General features: G+C 38.9%; 1 protein-coding gene across 1 annotated transcript in view; it reads left to right on the top strand.

Annotated features, from left to right (window-relative positions):
* Positions 1-14152, top strand: part of AFF3 (ALF transcription elongation factor 3) — a 689351-nt gene that overhangs the window by 559421 nt on the left and 115778 nt on the right. Inside the window, exon 9 of the mRNA XM_069073008.1 lies at positions 6551-6591. Coding sequence (XP_068929109.1) covers positions 6551-6591 — 41 coding nt within the window. The remainder of the gene's footprint in view (positions 1-6550; positions 6592-14152) is intronic.

Raw genomic sequence — 14152 nt, 5'->3', positions numbered from 1 at the left:
TGTGCTCTGTGGAATGTCATTCTACACCAGTCCAGTCAGGTCAATCTCTGTGGCCCATAGCTCTAAGGGAAAAAGAATCCCCTTCTCACTGAATATGTGTCTGTACGTTGGAGTTACATCCTCTCTCCACACTCTGGTTAAAAAAAAAAAAAGCACGCACTCCCTACAAATGCATCAGGTACACATGTATGCTGTAGGAACTTAACATGAAACATGTACTAATTTGCATACAGTACTAGTAATTATTACAGATGTATACACCACAAGCAGAAAACATCAAAATTATAGCTGCATGCAGCAGATCAAACAAATGCAGAAACAGGGCACATAGTATTACCTGCTGAGGTTTCATGAGAAATTATCAGTTACCAACTGTCAGCATCTATACCCCCAGTTTCCGTTGCCCTGTAAGTGAATTTATATCCATAAGCCCATTAATCTACAGTCCCACTTTGGGTCTGTGGATAGTCTGAGCTCAGTAATACTATTCCCAACAATAGATAGATGCCTTAGATTTTAGGGTGTCCTGTATTCCCTCGGGATATCTAGAACTGGAATATTAGGAAATAAAGACATAGTCTATGGTTTCAGTCTTCGAGCCGTGCTCAGGCAGACTTCTCTCTCAGGTAATGGTCATCTTGGAAGGCTTCTTGGGTCCTCCAGAGTGGCATTTTCCTCTTCTGATCTTAGCTGAATTTTCTTCTTATAGGCCATTATCTGGTACCAATACTTTCTCTCTCTTCTCTTCATATGTCCCAGAGCTCCTGAGTCCCCAGTCATGCTAGGAAAACTTCTTTTTAAAATTCCATTTTCCCAGAAGAGTTTTCATACCCATCAGTCTTCATTTCTCTCACATAGCACCACAGGAAGTATGGCCCTGCTCTCCAAGCCTATGCACCATGGGAACTCCCCTGCTCTTTCCATCAGATGTGCCTTCGCTTTGCATGGTTATGACTTAGTTCCGGCCGAAACGCATGGTGCAGGTCGTTGAAATATTCCCCTTGCCCTTCATATTTGCTTAAACTGAGATCTTCAATCCCTTATTGCTCCTACTGCTAACTTTCATGGCTAATTACACATAAACATGTTATATATGTACGTGTGTGCATACATGCCCATTTATATAATTATACACATATGTGTATGTGAAATATTCATAGATCTCTATTATGAATGTATGTGTTTGGGGAGGAGGATTCCCTCTTTGATTTGGCCTTTGTGGTTGGACATCCTCCATAACAGTGGCCAACCCCTTTGGCAAGGGGTTGGCTAATACCAATATGTCTCCATGTTTTATTCCTTGCTTGATAATCTGACAGCCATTAAACAAAGTTTTCTCATTTTTTACATCTTTAAAACACTCTTGTATGATTTTATATATTTGGGGGATTATATGTGTGCATATGTATGTATACATGTATAAATGTGCATATATATGGGGAAGATATCTCATTGAAAGAGAACCTTTAAAGCAGCATTTGTTCTACCAAATCAGATGCTTTTTAAAGTCAACACTCATCAACAACAAGTAGTAAGTACAGAGGAATGCTTTATTCTCAGCATTTTCCAGGAAGTTGTGTGACTGTAATTATGTGATCCATTGTAAAAAACTGTCTGCAGAAACCTGCCTGTTCTCTTCCTGCTAGTTGTAATTTATATTAGCAATGAAAAATTGAGAGAGAGAGAGAGAAAGAAAGAGAGAGAGAGAGAGAGAGAGAGAGAGAGATGTCTGCAAAAGGAAGTGGGTCAGTCACATATGAAGAGTAAGGCATAGCTATGCTCTGCTGGTATGCCAGCAATGTCAAGAAACCTAGAGGAAGACCTTTAGGTAATTAGACCCTTGTGTAATTTATGATGAGGATGGGTAAATTGTCATTTTTCCTTTTTGAGGAAATGCCTCCTTGGATGAGATCATAAGTCCTTAAAGTACATACGTGTATAATGTTTCTGTGTGTATACAGGAGTGTGCAATATGGGCACTCTGCACACTTTTAAGTTTAGTCTGCATAGTGAACATTTTCTCCACCAAGAGAAAATGACATGGTCAACCAGCTAGAAAATGTCTGACGAGGAATTTAAATGTGGATCTTTCTGACTCCAAGTCCAGTATTCCGGTTATCGTGCTGACTAAGAACACTCCCAAAATGTCTCCTTGTGACTTGCTGCCACCACCAAAGGGCCACCTGACAAGCTGAACCTCTAGGTGTCTTCTCTGTAAAAAAAAAAATGGAGATTCCTTGGACCCCTCTGAACTTGAGGAGCTTTGCCTTACTCTACCCCTGTGCTCCAGAATCCATGAAGTTACTCTCAGTTTTGTCCTGTCCCGATCACAGAAAAAGCATTTCATTTCCTCATTGATTTCCTTTCAAAGATACATTGTATGTTGCGATACTTCGGGTAATTTCATTAGCTCATATACAGTGGAATCTGAATATCTGCCGATTAGGTTCCCAGGCATCAGCCACACTGCAGGAAAGAAAGGAAAGAGGAGATGTAATCTCTGGGGAGTGAGACCCTGAAAAAGATTACTGTTGGCAGAGAGCTTGTCTTGTCTCGTATACACTTGGGGTACAGGTCTATGAATGATTAATGAAGTCAGGGCAGATCAGTGAAGTATTCTTTTAAATGTATCCGTAACCCATTTTGCTTAGGGTAAAGTAATGGAGAAATTTGGATGGGGTGTGGAGATGAAAGGGGGGAGATCTGGGAAGAGAGAAAATTGGTTCCATGTAATCTATGGCTCTTGAGCAAGTGAAATTGGGCTATTCATCTAATTTATTGTGGGTAGTTTTTCAGGCTTCACTTCATGAGTCACCTAAGTAATTTTTTCTTTGCTATTTCATACCCTGTAGTAAAGTTTAAATCCAATGTTTATTTATTTCATTACTTTCCAACAGTAAAATGAAATAATGTACAGAAACCAAAGGAGATTTTTTTTTACAGTCATAAATTCTAGAAGTCTTTGGGCATGGTTTGTGGTATCAAATTTTAATCTAAAGCCATAATCCTTATTAAAAAATCACACACCTTGGGCAGTCCCTTATTTCAAGGAATTATATAGAACATTTAACATATTCTCATCTCTTTCCATGATGGATGATGAGTTGTCCTCAGTAAAATTTTTAATGATGTGAAATAAAATGCAAATTAAATAGCACAATCAAAATCACACTATTAAAAATAGTGGAGCAAGCAATAGATGGTACTAAGTACCCCCCTGTTGCTTAAGTTTTGACATAAATAGCACTGAAATGTTAAAAGAGTGATCAGTTATGGGAAGACAATACTATTTTATGAAAGGTACCATTTTGTCCCTGTTATTAAACTGAGAGGGAGCTTTCCCAAACCACTATCTCAACATCACTACCTTTTATTTGGTGGCAGGTGGGGGTGGAGAGAAAAAAAGGGGAAAGAGGAGAGAAGCAGACATTAAAATCTAAAAATTAACCATAATGAAAATATTTTAAATATTTAAAAACCATGAAAATGTGTTTTCTTTCTTTGAAGGAGGGGTGGAGGTTGCATTAAACCCTGATGATTGGCCTTTTGGATTTCTAAATTTACACAGTTGGGAGACCTTAGAGACTTAGTACAAAAGATCCTATCAACACTAATCTTTGATTATTTGGAGAAATTTCTTCTGATTCTCATAAGACTCAGTGACATTCACTGCAGATTGGAAAGTAGCCTGGAAGAATAAAATGAATTGTGCATCAAGACACGTGGACTGCATTTCTTGCTCTGTCACTAACCATGCAACTCATAGGCAAGTCATGTAACCCCTAGTTTCCTCACACCTAAAAAGGGGGGAAGGAGGAGTTGAACTAGACAGACTCTTAGATTCTTTCTAGCTCTGTTAGTCTACCCTGATTCCAAAATTCTTTTAGAACTCACTTTGATACACTATGAACAGCTTATGATAAATGTTTCTTAAGAGCTCCTTTACCATTTTTTTGACCCGTACTAAAGGGTCAGTGAATAGAGGAGAAAGACAGTATCTTGGGAACTTAGCTAGATGCTGTTGTTTTGCTCATTTGCTTTTAAAAAACACTAACAGCACTGATAGGAACCTAAAAACAGAGTCTCTCAGGGAAAGCCAGACAAGTCAATGCTAGAAATTGCTATTTGACGTTTGGTCGCAGCCTTCGTTCTCAATGTTAGGTAATTCAGAATGTACCGATTCTTAAAGGTCTGGTGAAGGTTCGAGATCATTCATGATCATAAGACACTCCCTTTTCTTTTGGGGAACTCAAGAGCCTTTCATGTGTCTTCATCAAAGACTTCCCAATGATAGTAAGCCAAGCTGTTCTTTCCAAGTTTGGCTCCTAAAATCTGTTGGGCTCTATAAATCCCTTTAGATGGGGAATCTGGAATATGTGATGTTTCTATGTCTTCAGTAAAAACACTATAAATTGAATTCTCTTGGGGGGTAGAGATGAGAATAATGAAGAGGGGAAAGGCCTGATTTTGAGATGAGGAGTGAGAACAATGTATTTCAATATGCAGTAGATCAATGATCTCGTCAATGTGGGTACTCCCTCCAGGATACAGATCACAAGCCATGCATGCTTGTCAAACGGCAAACATTTATGAAGTGCCTATTTGTGCTAAGTTTTGGCAATACAAAGGAAGACATACTCGACATGGGGCTTTCTTAGCCAAGACACTGGAGTGGTTTACAATTTCCCTATCCAGTGAATTAAGACAAACAGAGGTTAAGTGACTTGCCCAAGGGCACACAGTGAGTATCTGAGGTCAGATATGAACACAAATCTTCCTGACTCCAGGCCCAGCACTCTGGGGTCCAGTTCTGTGCTTTTGCAGGTGCTATTCCATTCCAGCCTCTCTTCTCAGTTCCTATTCAAGTCCCTCTTCATCTTTCAACACTTCATTCCTCCAGGATTACCTTCCTTCTTGGACCTCAATCAACTCTGTTTACCTCCATTGCCCCGTATTCCTTCACAGATATGTATACAGTGGGCATTATGTTAATCTCTTCTTATTGGCATAGTACCTTGTCAATGTATTCAAAGGTCAGTCTTTTTTTTTAGGACTTCCCAGTCAGGTGTCAATCTCTCTAAAGTCAAGGACTCTCTCTATTTCTTTGGTACCCACATTACCTAGTAAAAGACATTGCATCCAGTGGGTATTCAAAAATAGTGCATTAAGGTAATGAGTAGAGAGAGACTATATGTCTATATATGTGTGTATATATTTATAGCCAAAAAGAAACATATCTAAACTTTATTGTAGCCTTTGGGAGAGGGGGAGGGAAAAAAAGAACAAAGTAAAAAAGTACACAACAGAGGACAAAAGAAATCTCACAAGGAAGCAAAGATGGTCAATTCTCAACACAAGCAGTATTGCTTATCATACAGATTTTCTTGAAATGAAAATTTATTGTTACATATTTTGAGTCCTCTCGTGTTCTGCTATGCACACGACATGATTTTTTCTTTTTCACATTGTATTTAAGTCCCAGTATTTAAGTTTATGATATGTTTTTGTTTCTTTTCTCTATTCCGTATTTGTGTTCTCGCATTTGAGTCTAAAAAAAACAAACAAAAAATAGTTCATTGATTGATTTGATTAACTCAGCTAAGGAAAGAAAAGGTACTGATACGCAGAGGCCCAGCATTATTTGCTATGGAAAGTATTTTCATGTCTATAAAAAACTTTTTTTAATGACAATTCTGCTCTTTAGGCATTTGCATTCTGAAGATTACACATTTGCAAACTCTATCAGTCTCATGGAAGTAACATATAGGAATATCTTAGAAGCTCCCCAGTTACCTCTGTCTACCCGTCTGTTGGGAGCTGTGGCTTGTGCAAGTGAAGCACAACAAACCTGCCAAGTAAAGCAAATCACGTTCTCTTTACATCTTGGACTATTCTAAAGCCTGTCTTGGCCTTCAAACATCTTTCCACCTCCTAAGAATCACACTAGAATTAGAGGCAACAGAATGCATGTGAAGTCTGTTGTCTCCTTACCCTGACTCCCAACCACCACGAGAAGCTGAATGGGGAAGAATATAGACTGTTCAGAAAAAGAGGAGGCAGGTAGAAAAGTTAGAGCAGAGTTTAATGAAGGAAGAGAGATCGCTTCCCATAAGTCTGACTGCTGGTGCAAAATTATAGCTTGGTGGGTGGCGGGGAGCAGGGGGAAGGGCGTTTAAAAAAATCAGAGTAGACAGTCTTCTTACAGGTAAAAATGCTGGAACATGGGGAAAGGGATAGGAGTAAAAGGAGAATTTTTGTCCTTGTTTGACATCCTAAGACTTGCTGAAAATTACCTAAATAAGAGTTCTCACTCCCTAAAATACCATGCCTGCCTTGTGACAATTCTCTTGTGTGATAGCGTACATCACAGAGTCTCACATTTATTCATCTGGAATGTTCATTTCATGAAACACTGTCTGCTGCTTGGTTAGTAGTTTGAAATTTGGCCACATGACAAAAATGTGTGTAACACGTTTTTTTCTTAAGTGTTGATTGAGCACATAATTTAAAAGTCAGAATATAAAATAAACATCTCTGCCCTTTCTTCCAGCAGGCCGCACAGAGATCTGCTCTCCGCGTTCTGTCTGACAGGTACATTTTGTCATTTTTATGAACTATAAATTGCTTTATGAAACGTTGAGCCCTATTTATTGTGGCATATAATTCATAATCGGATTTTTGTCCCCAAAGTATCTGTGAACTGGGATGTTAAACACTTTGCATGCTTGGATTTGTCATGCATGTGTGGAGTTTATTACTGCAAAAATCACAGTCTTGTTGTATTTCATAGAGAGTGTGCAGAATCCCTTGTTGTGCTATGAGACAAGAGATAAGAAACTTAGTGGGGAAAGCATGAATGATACAGTAAATTGTGAGCTTTAGAGTTTGTTGAAATCTAAGCTTATTTTTCAGCAATAAGTACTTCATTTATTTTGAAATGTTTTCTTCTGACTCTCCAAATCCTTTCACTGGAAGTTATCATTCTTTTGATGATATTCTCCGTTGAAATGCTTTATGCACAAACCCCAACAATTCATGCTCCTGCATTCCCCATTTCTTGTTTCTTTGCATTGTTTAGTTTTTTTCTCACTTATATTACCAAATAAGACATGTAAATATAATAAATAAACATGGTTGAGCTGTATTTGGCACCAGAGTTTGCCTTAAAGACTATATAAAAGACAGTTGAACTAGGAGATGTAAAGTAGCTTCCGGATATAGGCCTCTTTCCCTCCTCCCCTGCCCCATTTTGACACAGCAGGAGGGAATTTTTGGTGGTGCCTGTAAGTTAAAGAACCACCAGGTTCCGCAAGTGAGGCAGTATGTCATACAGTGGCACAAAGACATTTTTTCCCCCATGCTCTCCTGGCAGCCACCTGAATCTTGTCTGGCTCACCCTCAGCCCCTCTTCTGAAGCCTGTGACGCTATGATTCATTCCACCCCTACCCCAGCCCAGCCTTCTATTCCCCAATCTCACTCTTTTCCTAGAATGAGCAGTAATTGACTCTGTAAACCAGCTCAGTCCAGTGCTTCTCCAGAGCAAAATCTGTCACTTAGGCTGAATTATTTGTTGTGCATGGGTGAAAAGCATTCTCTATGGGTGGTAGACTGAGACCACCAAACTTATTCCACCTCAGTTTTATAAACATCATATTTTTTTAGTTCACTTGAAAACCCTTCATTTTGACAAACTGTATACACTCTGCATGCTGTGAGATTAGTTGCCATTGAAATCTCTTAGAAGGGCGTTTTAGAAACGTGGCAGTTAACAAACAAATTGTGGAAGGTTTTGTTACTTGAAAAGAAAAGGAAGTTGGAGGTCTGAACACATTTAATTTCTGACAGAATATTTCCTTTTATCTATTTTTTCTCTATTATCTTTTTAAAAATACTGTCTCCTAAATCCTGACATTTGTCTTCTTTAATAAATTTCCCCCTCAGGGTGGCTAGGTGGCACAATGAGTAGAGCACCGGCCCTGAAGTCAGGAGGACCTGGGTTCGGATCTGGCCTCAGACACTTGACATACACACACAAAAAATCTAGCCCTGTGACCTTGGACAAGTCACTTAACCCCAATTGCCCTATCCTCCCCCTCCAAAAAAAAGGCAAATAAATAAACTGCTCCCTCCACAAAACATATAGAGGTTAAAAATAGTTCAGTTTAAAACACACAGCTCTTATGGCATTTGGTGGACTTTACCTACACCTATCGTTAGGATGATGCCAAATCCCTTTGAAAATATGATTGGGGGGGGGAGGCAACTACGTGGTGCAGTGAATAGAGCATTGGCCCTGAAGTCAGGAGGATCTGAGTTCAAATCCGGCCTTGGACACTTAACACTTACTAGCCATGTGACCTTGGGCAAGTCACTTAACCCCAATTGCCCTCCAAAAAGCGAAATATATATATGATTGAAAACACAGAAAGCAGTTACACAGCAATATAACTGATAAAATTCTAGTATACAGTTCCAAAAGATAAGACGTTTTGTATACAGAAAGTTTTGAGAGATGTTGAACTAGTGATATTAACTTTTGCCATTTTATATCTCACTCAAATAAGCTAAAACTCTTAACTGACTAATTAGTTGTTGCTTTATTGTATAACTACTCTATTCAGAGCACTGTACTAAACATGGCAAGGAAAAACTCATTTCCCAAATCAGAAACAAATTTACTCTGGCAAGTAAATATAAGGATAACTGATTAAACATAGAGACCTCAGAGGAAAGAGGGAAAGGGAAAAAATGAGAATTTTTATCAAATAAATTTAGCTCTTTAAAACACAATGTACAAAAAAAACCCAACCACAATGTACCATTATTATGTATATAATATATATATATATATACAGTATATCTTCAGCTATGTATGTTATGACATTTTTACCTTTTGTTCAAAAATTTACACCTAAACTTTATATCTAAAGTATCTCAAAGTATTCCGTGCCTTCTCTTTAGGATTATGGGAACTCTAGTCACAAAGAGATTTCAAAATGATTTGTTGACTTTGTAATGTGATCCTAATAATGCAATAAAAAGCTGCCTGCTCGGGTCTATTTTGCTGACCAGTTCCATGGGCTTTGTGGATGTTTCAGGGCCAAAGGAGCCATCGCCACAAACGAGAAGCATTTGTAATCATTTGGAGATACAGTAAGAACTCATTAATTCAAAATGCAAGGGATTAAAAAAAAGCAGGCTTTGAATTAATTGGGTTCAGGTTTTCCAATATTTTTTATTAATGAATTTTAGACCATCTAAGTCAGGTGGGGAATATAGTTATCTCCATTTGCATGTGCTTTTGAATAAACTTGTATTATTGGAGATTGAGAAGTGCCATACAAGGTCATATTTCTGTTCTTTCCAGTCCAGCATTACATCTCAGACAGTGAGTGGTACCTTAAGTCAGTTTGTGAAGAATCATGTATGCCCGCCAATAATATCATACTCAAAAGATTCGCATCTTTTAATAAACTCTATTACTGAACAGTTGAACAAGAATTCATTAATTTCTTTAAACCTTACTTCAATCTATTTTCTACTTCTGCCACCTGTCAAAGTCTACTAGATGAAGAACTCCACAAGGGCAGAGACTATGTCTTACCTAAGTTTAGTAACTTTCCTATTGCCTAGCATAGTGCTGTTCCCTAAGTGGCTGCTTAATCAATGTTCCTGTTAAATTCAATGGACTTCAATTGATTTGAGGGATTGGATTGTTGTCTTTGTTGTTTAGTGGTTTCAGTCACGTCTGACACTGTGACTCCATTTTGAGTTTTCTTGGCAAAGTTACCGTAGTGATTTGTCATTTTCTTCTCCAGCTCATTTGACAGATGAAGAACTGAGGCACACAAGGTTGAGTGACTTGCCTAGGGTCACACAGCTAGTAAGTGTCTAAAGCCAGATTTGAACTCCTAGAGATGAATCTTCCTGATTCCAAGACCAATGCTCTGTCCATGGCACCTCCTAGCTGCCAAAGGGAATGGATCAGATAGTCTCAAAGATCCTATGCAAGTCTAAATCCTATAAATTAACAAATTCCATAAACTTGCCACCTGCTATACAAAAATGAGACTTCTTATTTCTAGTATTCCAGCATTTGGAGATCAAATTCATATCCCTCAGGATTTTAAAGACAAGTTACAGCCTCTCCCAGATTTTATCTTTTCACATTCTGAAGTTCTAGTTTAGAGCACCATGCCCATCCGCTCCTACGCCCCCTCCCCCCAGATCACTTTAGCTTTTCATATCAGTAGAACTTCACCAAAAGTCAGTCAAATCAACAAGCATTTATTAAGCTCCTACTACGTACCACTCTGAACTAAGTGCTGAGGAGACAAAGGGAAAACAGAAAGCCCCTGCCCTCGATGCTAATATTTGATTTCAAATGTTCTCTTTTATGAAGCCCAGCATCCTGTGGTGTCTTAGAGACATCACTGATCATAATCTTATGTCACAGAAAGTAACTACTTGACATCGATTTTTCCCAGTGAAAAAGGAAATTTTACCTTCCCAGAAAAGATTCATAGATAGGACCTTATAAGACAGGCTCCAAGCAGAAATTGTGGTATTTCAGGCAGCCAGGTGGCACAGTGAGTAAGAGCACTGACCCCAGTGTCGGGATGACCTGGGGATCGAATCTGGACTCAGACACTTAGCACCCCCCCAGAAACACCTGGCTGTGTAACGTTGAGCAAGTTACTTAACCCCAATTGCTTAGGGGTGGCCAGGCGGCTCAGCGAGTAAGAGCACAGGCTCCAGTGTTGGAATGACCTGGGGATCAAATCCGGGCTCAGATACTCAGCACCACACCCAGAAATAACTGACCGTGTAACCTTGAGCAAGTTACTTAACCCCAATTGCTTAAGAAAGAAAGGAAGAAAGAAAGAAAGAAAGAAAGAAAGAAAGAAAGAAAGAAAGAAAGAAAGAAAGAAAGAAAGAAAGAAAGAAAGAAAGAAAGAAAGAAAGAAAGAAAGAAAGAAATTGTGGTATTTCCTTTCTTGAGAATAGGTAGCCACATCTCATCTCTTTGAAATAGTTCAGGTACCTAGCCTGATGGGAGGAGGAGCTGGCCAGATGTTTTGCAATTCTTCCTAGATAAGCTTTACCAAGATGGCTTCGTTTACTTGCTGCTTTGGTTTTATTGGAACAACCAGTAATTTGATTGTTAAGACAGTATCCTTTCAACTTCAACAAGGGTGTAGTGACTAAGACGGAATCTTAACAAATTAAAACTTAGGGGGACCATCACCCAAAATCCTATCTGTGGATTCAGCCCCTTCCCCAGAAAGCTTTGTCCCCTCTTTGGTTCCATTTAAGATTTGGGTTCAGTCTGTGTCTTAGAAATAATCATCCAAGGGGCAGCTAGGTGGCGCAGTGAATAGAGCACTGGACCTGGAGTCAGGAGGACCTGAGTTCCAATCTGGCCTCAGACACTTACCATGTGACCTTGGGCAAGTCACTTAACCCCAGTTGCCCTCCAAAAAGAAAAAAAAAAGGAATAATCATCCAAGGCATATTTGAGGTCAGAACTGAAAAAATGTTGGCAAGGCAGTGTGAGAAATTGGACATCCGCTGGCGCTTCTGCCTGTTCATCTTGTATACCATGTATATCATCAATGCCGCTCAGTACAGGAGAGACTGAGCATGGCGGTGTGGGCCATCTCGAACCAGGGTGGCCACGATCCTTCTCTTCTCCCACTGGCTATTCACGGTTTTTCATGAGTGGTTCTTGCATAGATCTCTTTAACGATATGCTACTAAGATGACCACCAAGCCAATGCTCAGCTCCACTAATGCCCTTAATGAAAAAAAGGATGAGAATTAGAGGGGGGAAACAAAAATTTGGAAAGGAAAATGTCAGTTAAATGCTATGTATGAAAAGCAGGAACACCCGTCTGTGGTCCCCCTTCTTCTATTATTGCTATGGTTCTCATGTATATTAACTTTGAATGGGAATTTATGGGAGCCATGAAGTCATCATTGTGTGGAAACTCCCTCCGCTGGTGCAGATCCACAACTTATCTGCAACTTAAATAAAGTCTTGGCGAGTTTGCCTGGAGACTCTGAGAAATGAGCACATTGTGTCCCATTTCCCTGATTCTAGTTGGGATCCTCTCAGCCACTACCATTTGCTGCTATGGAGTTAACAGGGTAGTCAGTCATTCAATGTTTTTTGAAATAAATTGAAGTGAAACAAATTGAAATGAAATGAATTTTTAAGGGGCGTATATCTGCATGCTTGCACGAGCTCAGTTGGTGACCTGCATGTCTTTTAGTACTATGGACATTGGTGATGAGAAGAGAGGCAAAGTTGCTAGAAAAAAAAAAGGCAAAATACTGTTAGGAAGGACATATATGTGTGTAGCATATGAAGTACCTGCACGTATGATTGATCTCCCTTCATGTGTAGTAAATAGAAGATAAGTGATCAAAAAAAGTCTTCACATGATTTGTCAAGCTGAGCAGAGAAGCGAGAAGTCAATCCTGAAATCTAGGGAAGGAAAGCAACAGGAAATGGCTGGGACTAAGAAGTTAATCATATCCTTGGACTACCTCCATCTGTTTCTGAAAGACAGAGCAGAGCTAGTAAGGATGCTTTAGAGCAACATATCTGGAATTAATACGTTCTGTGAAATCCAAGTATTATTTGCAATAACTTGGATTTTATATTTAAACTAGTTTGAAAACTTAGTTCTATTTAGTGTAGAGTTTTATATGTTTATTTTTATTTGTTATTATATTATTTTATGTTAATACATTATACATTTATATGAATATAGATTTGTATTTTTTAAAAGGTAGTATAATTCCAACTGAATAAGTCAGATTGGGCAGGAAATAGGAAATATTTAGGGGAAATATGGAGAAGGTATTTATTATGAATATATAAATAAATAAGAAAAGTCAACATGAAAGCAGTTGTTAATCTGATGACACTCAAAGGGCATGAATGGCCATGTGGTTAAATTGTGCATATAATGGTCTTTTGAAATATCAGCTCCCAATTCCAGAAATGGCTACACTTTTATGAGCCACAGAGATGAATCATTAGGCTATAACCTGTCTGTCCATCTGGCAGTTTCTCAGGCCCAAGATCCACTTATCTTGAATACCCCTCCGCTGCTGTTCACTATGAACCCAGAGGTGATTCGGCAGCTGAATGCTGAGCTATCGGGGATTTTGCAAGCACATTACATCGTTTAGTTCTGATCTTTTCTCTTATCTGTTTCAGATCATCTCAGACCTTCCATTCCTTTTGGGGAGGAAGTGTAGAGTACATAAAAACTGAAAAGCTTTCATCTCTATGCCATTTACAATATCTAAAATGGTTCGACTTGAGAAAAAGAGTGGAGACCCATCTCCAATGAGTGGAAATAGACAAGGCTCAACACAGAAGGGACAGGTTTCTTTAGGGTCACATCTACATGAGATTATATACCTTGAACTAGATTCAATGAAGAGCAAAGGAGGGAGTGAAAAACTGGAATTGAGAGTGGCGCCTTCACCTCTTCTCAGGCCTCCTACCAAATAAATGTAATTTTCTGGTTAATATCTTAGTAATTTTTGACATCTCAATGAAGAGTGTCAGAGTTGTGGTGCATTGTTAACATGATAATAATGATGAAGATGGTGATGAAAACTAGCTCTTGGGGGTCCTCAAAAATGCTTTACAAATACCTCATTTTGTCTCCCAACAAGCCTGGGAGACAGGTGTTATTATCATTCCCATTTTACAGGTGAGAAATCTGAGACACACAGAGATTAAGTAGCTTGCTCAGTGTCACATAGCTAGTAAAAGTTTAAAAAAAATTAAGCTGGATTTTAATTGAGGTCTTCCTGACCTGAAATACCCACTGTAGTGCCCAGCTTTCTGTAAAAAGTCAAAAGCTAGGCCTTTCAGGAGTAAATAAAATTGCTAGGCACCCCTTTAGGGGACAAAAAAATGATGGATATCTTGGTTTTGAAAAGCTCTGGATTCTCTAGTCTTTAATGTGACACTTTCCCTAACACTGTTCTTGGGGAGAATCTCTGCCCAGAGATTGGCCGAGCGAGACCACTCTGTACCAAAGTCCTTTTATTAACTCAGAAACTATGCCAAGTTGGATAAAGTCCAGAACAGACCCACTGTCTGCCAAATGCTGCTCTCCAACA

The sequence above is a fragment of the Petaurus breviceps genome, unplaced genomic scaffold, assembly GCF_028583685.1.
Source record: "Petaurus breviceps papuanus isolate PSGF00001 unplaced genomic scaffold, PetGlider_PUasm1.0 90849, whole genome shotgun sequence".
NCBI lineage: Eukaryota > Metazoa > Chordata > Mammalia > Diprotodontia > Petauridae > Petaurus > Petaurus breviceps.
The sequence above is the reverse complement of the archived record's forward strand: the minus strand, read 5'-3'. Positions and strand labels throughout refer to the sequence as shown.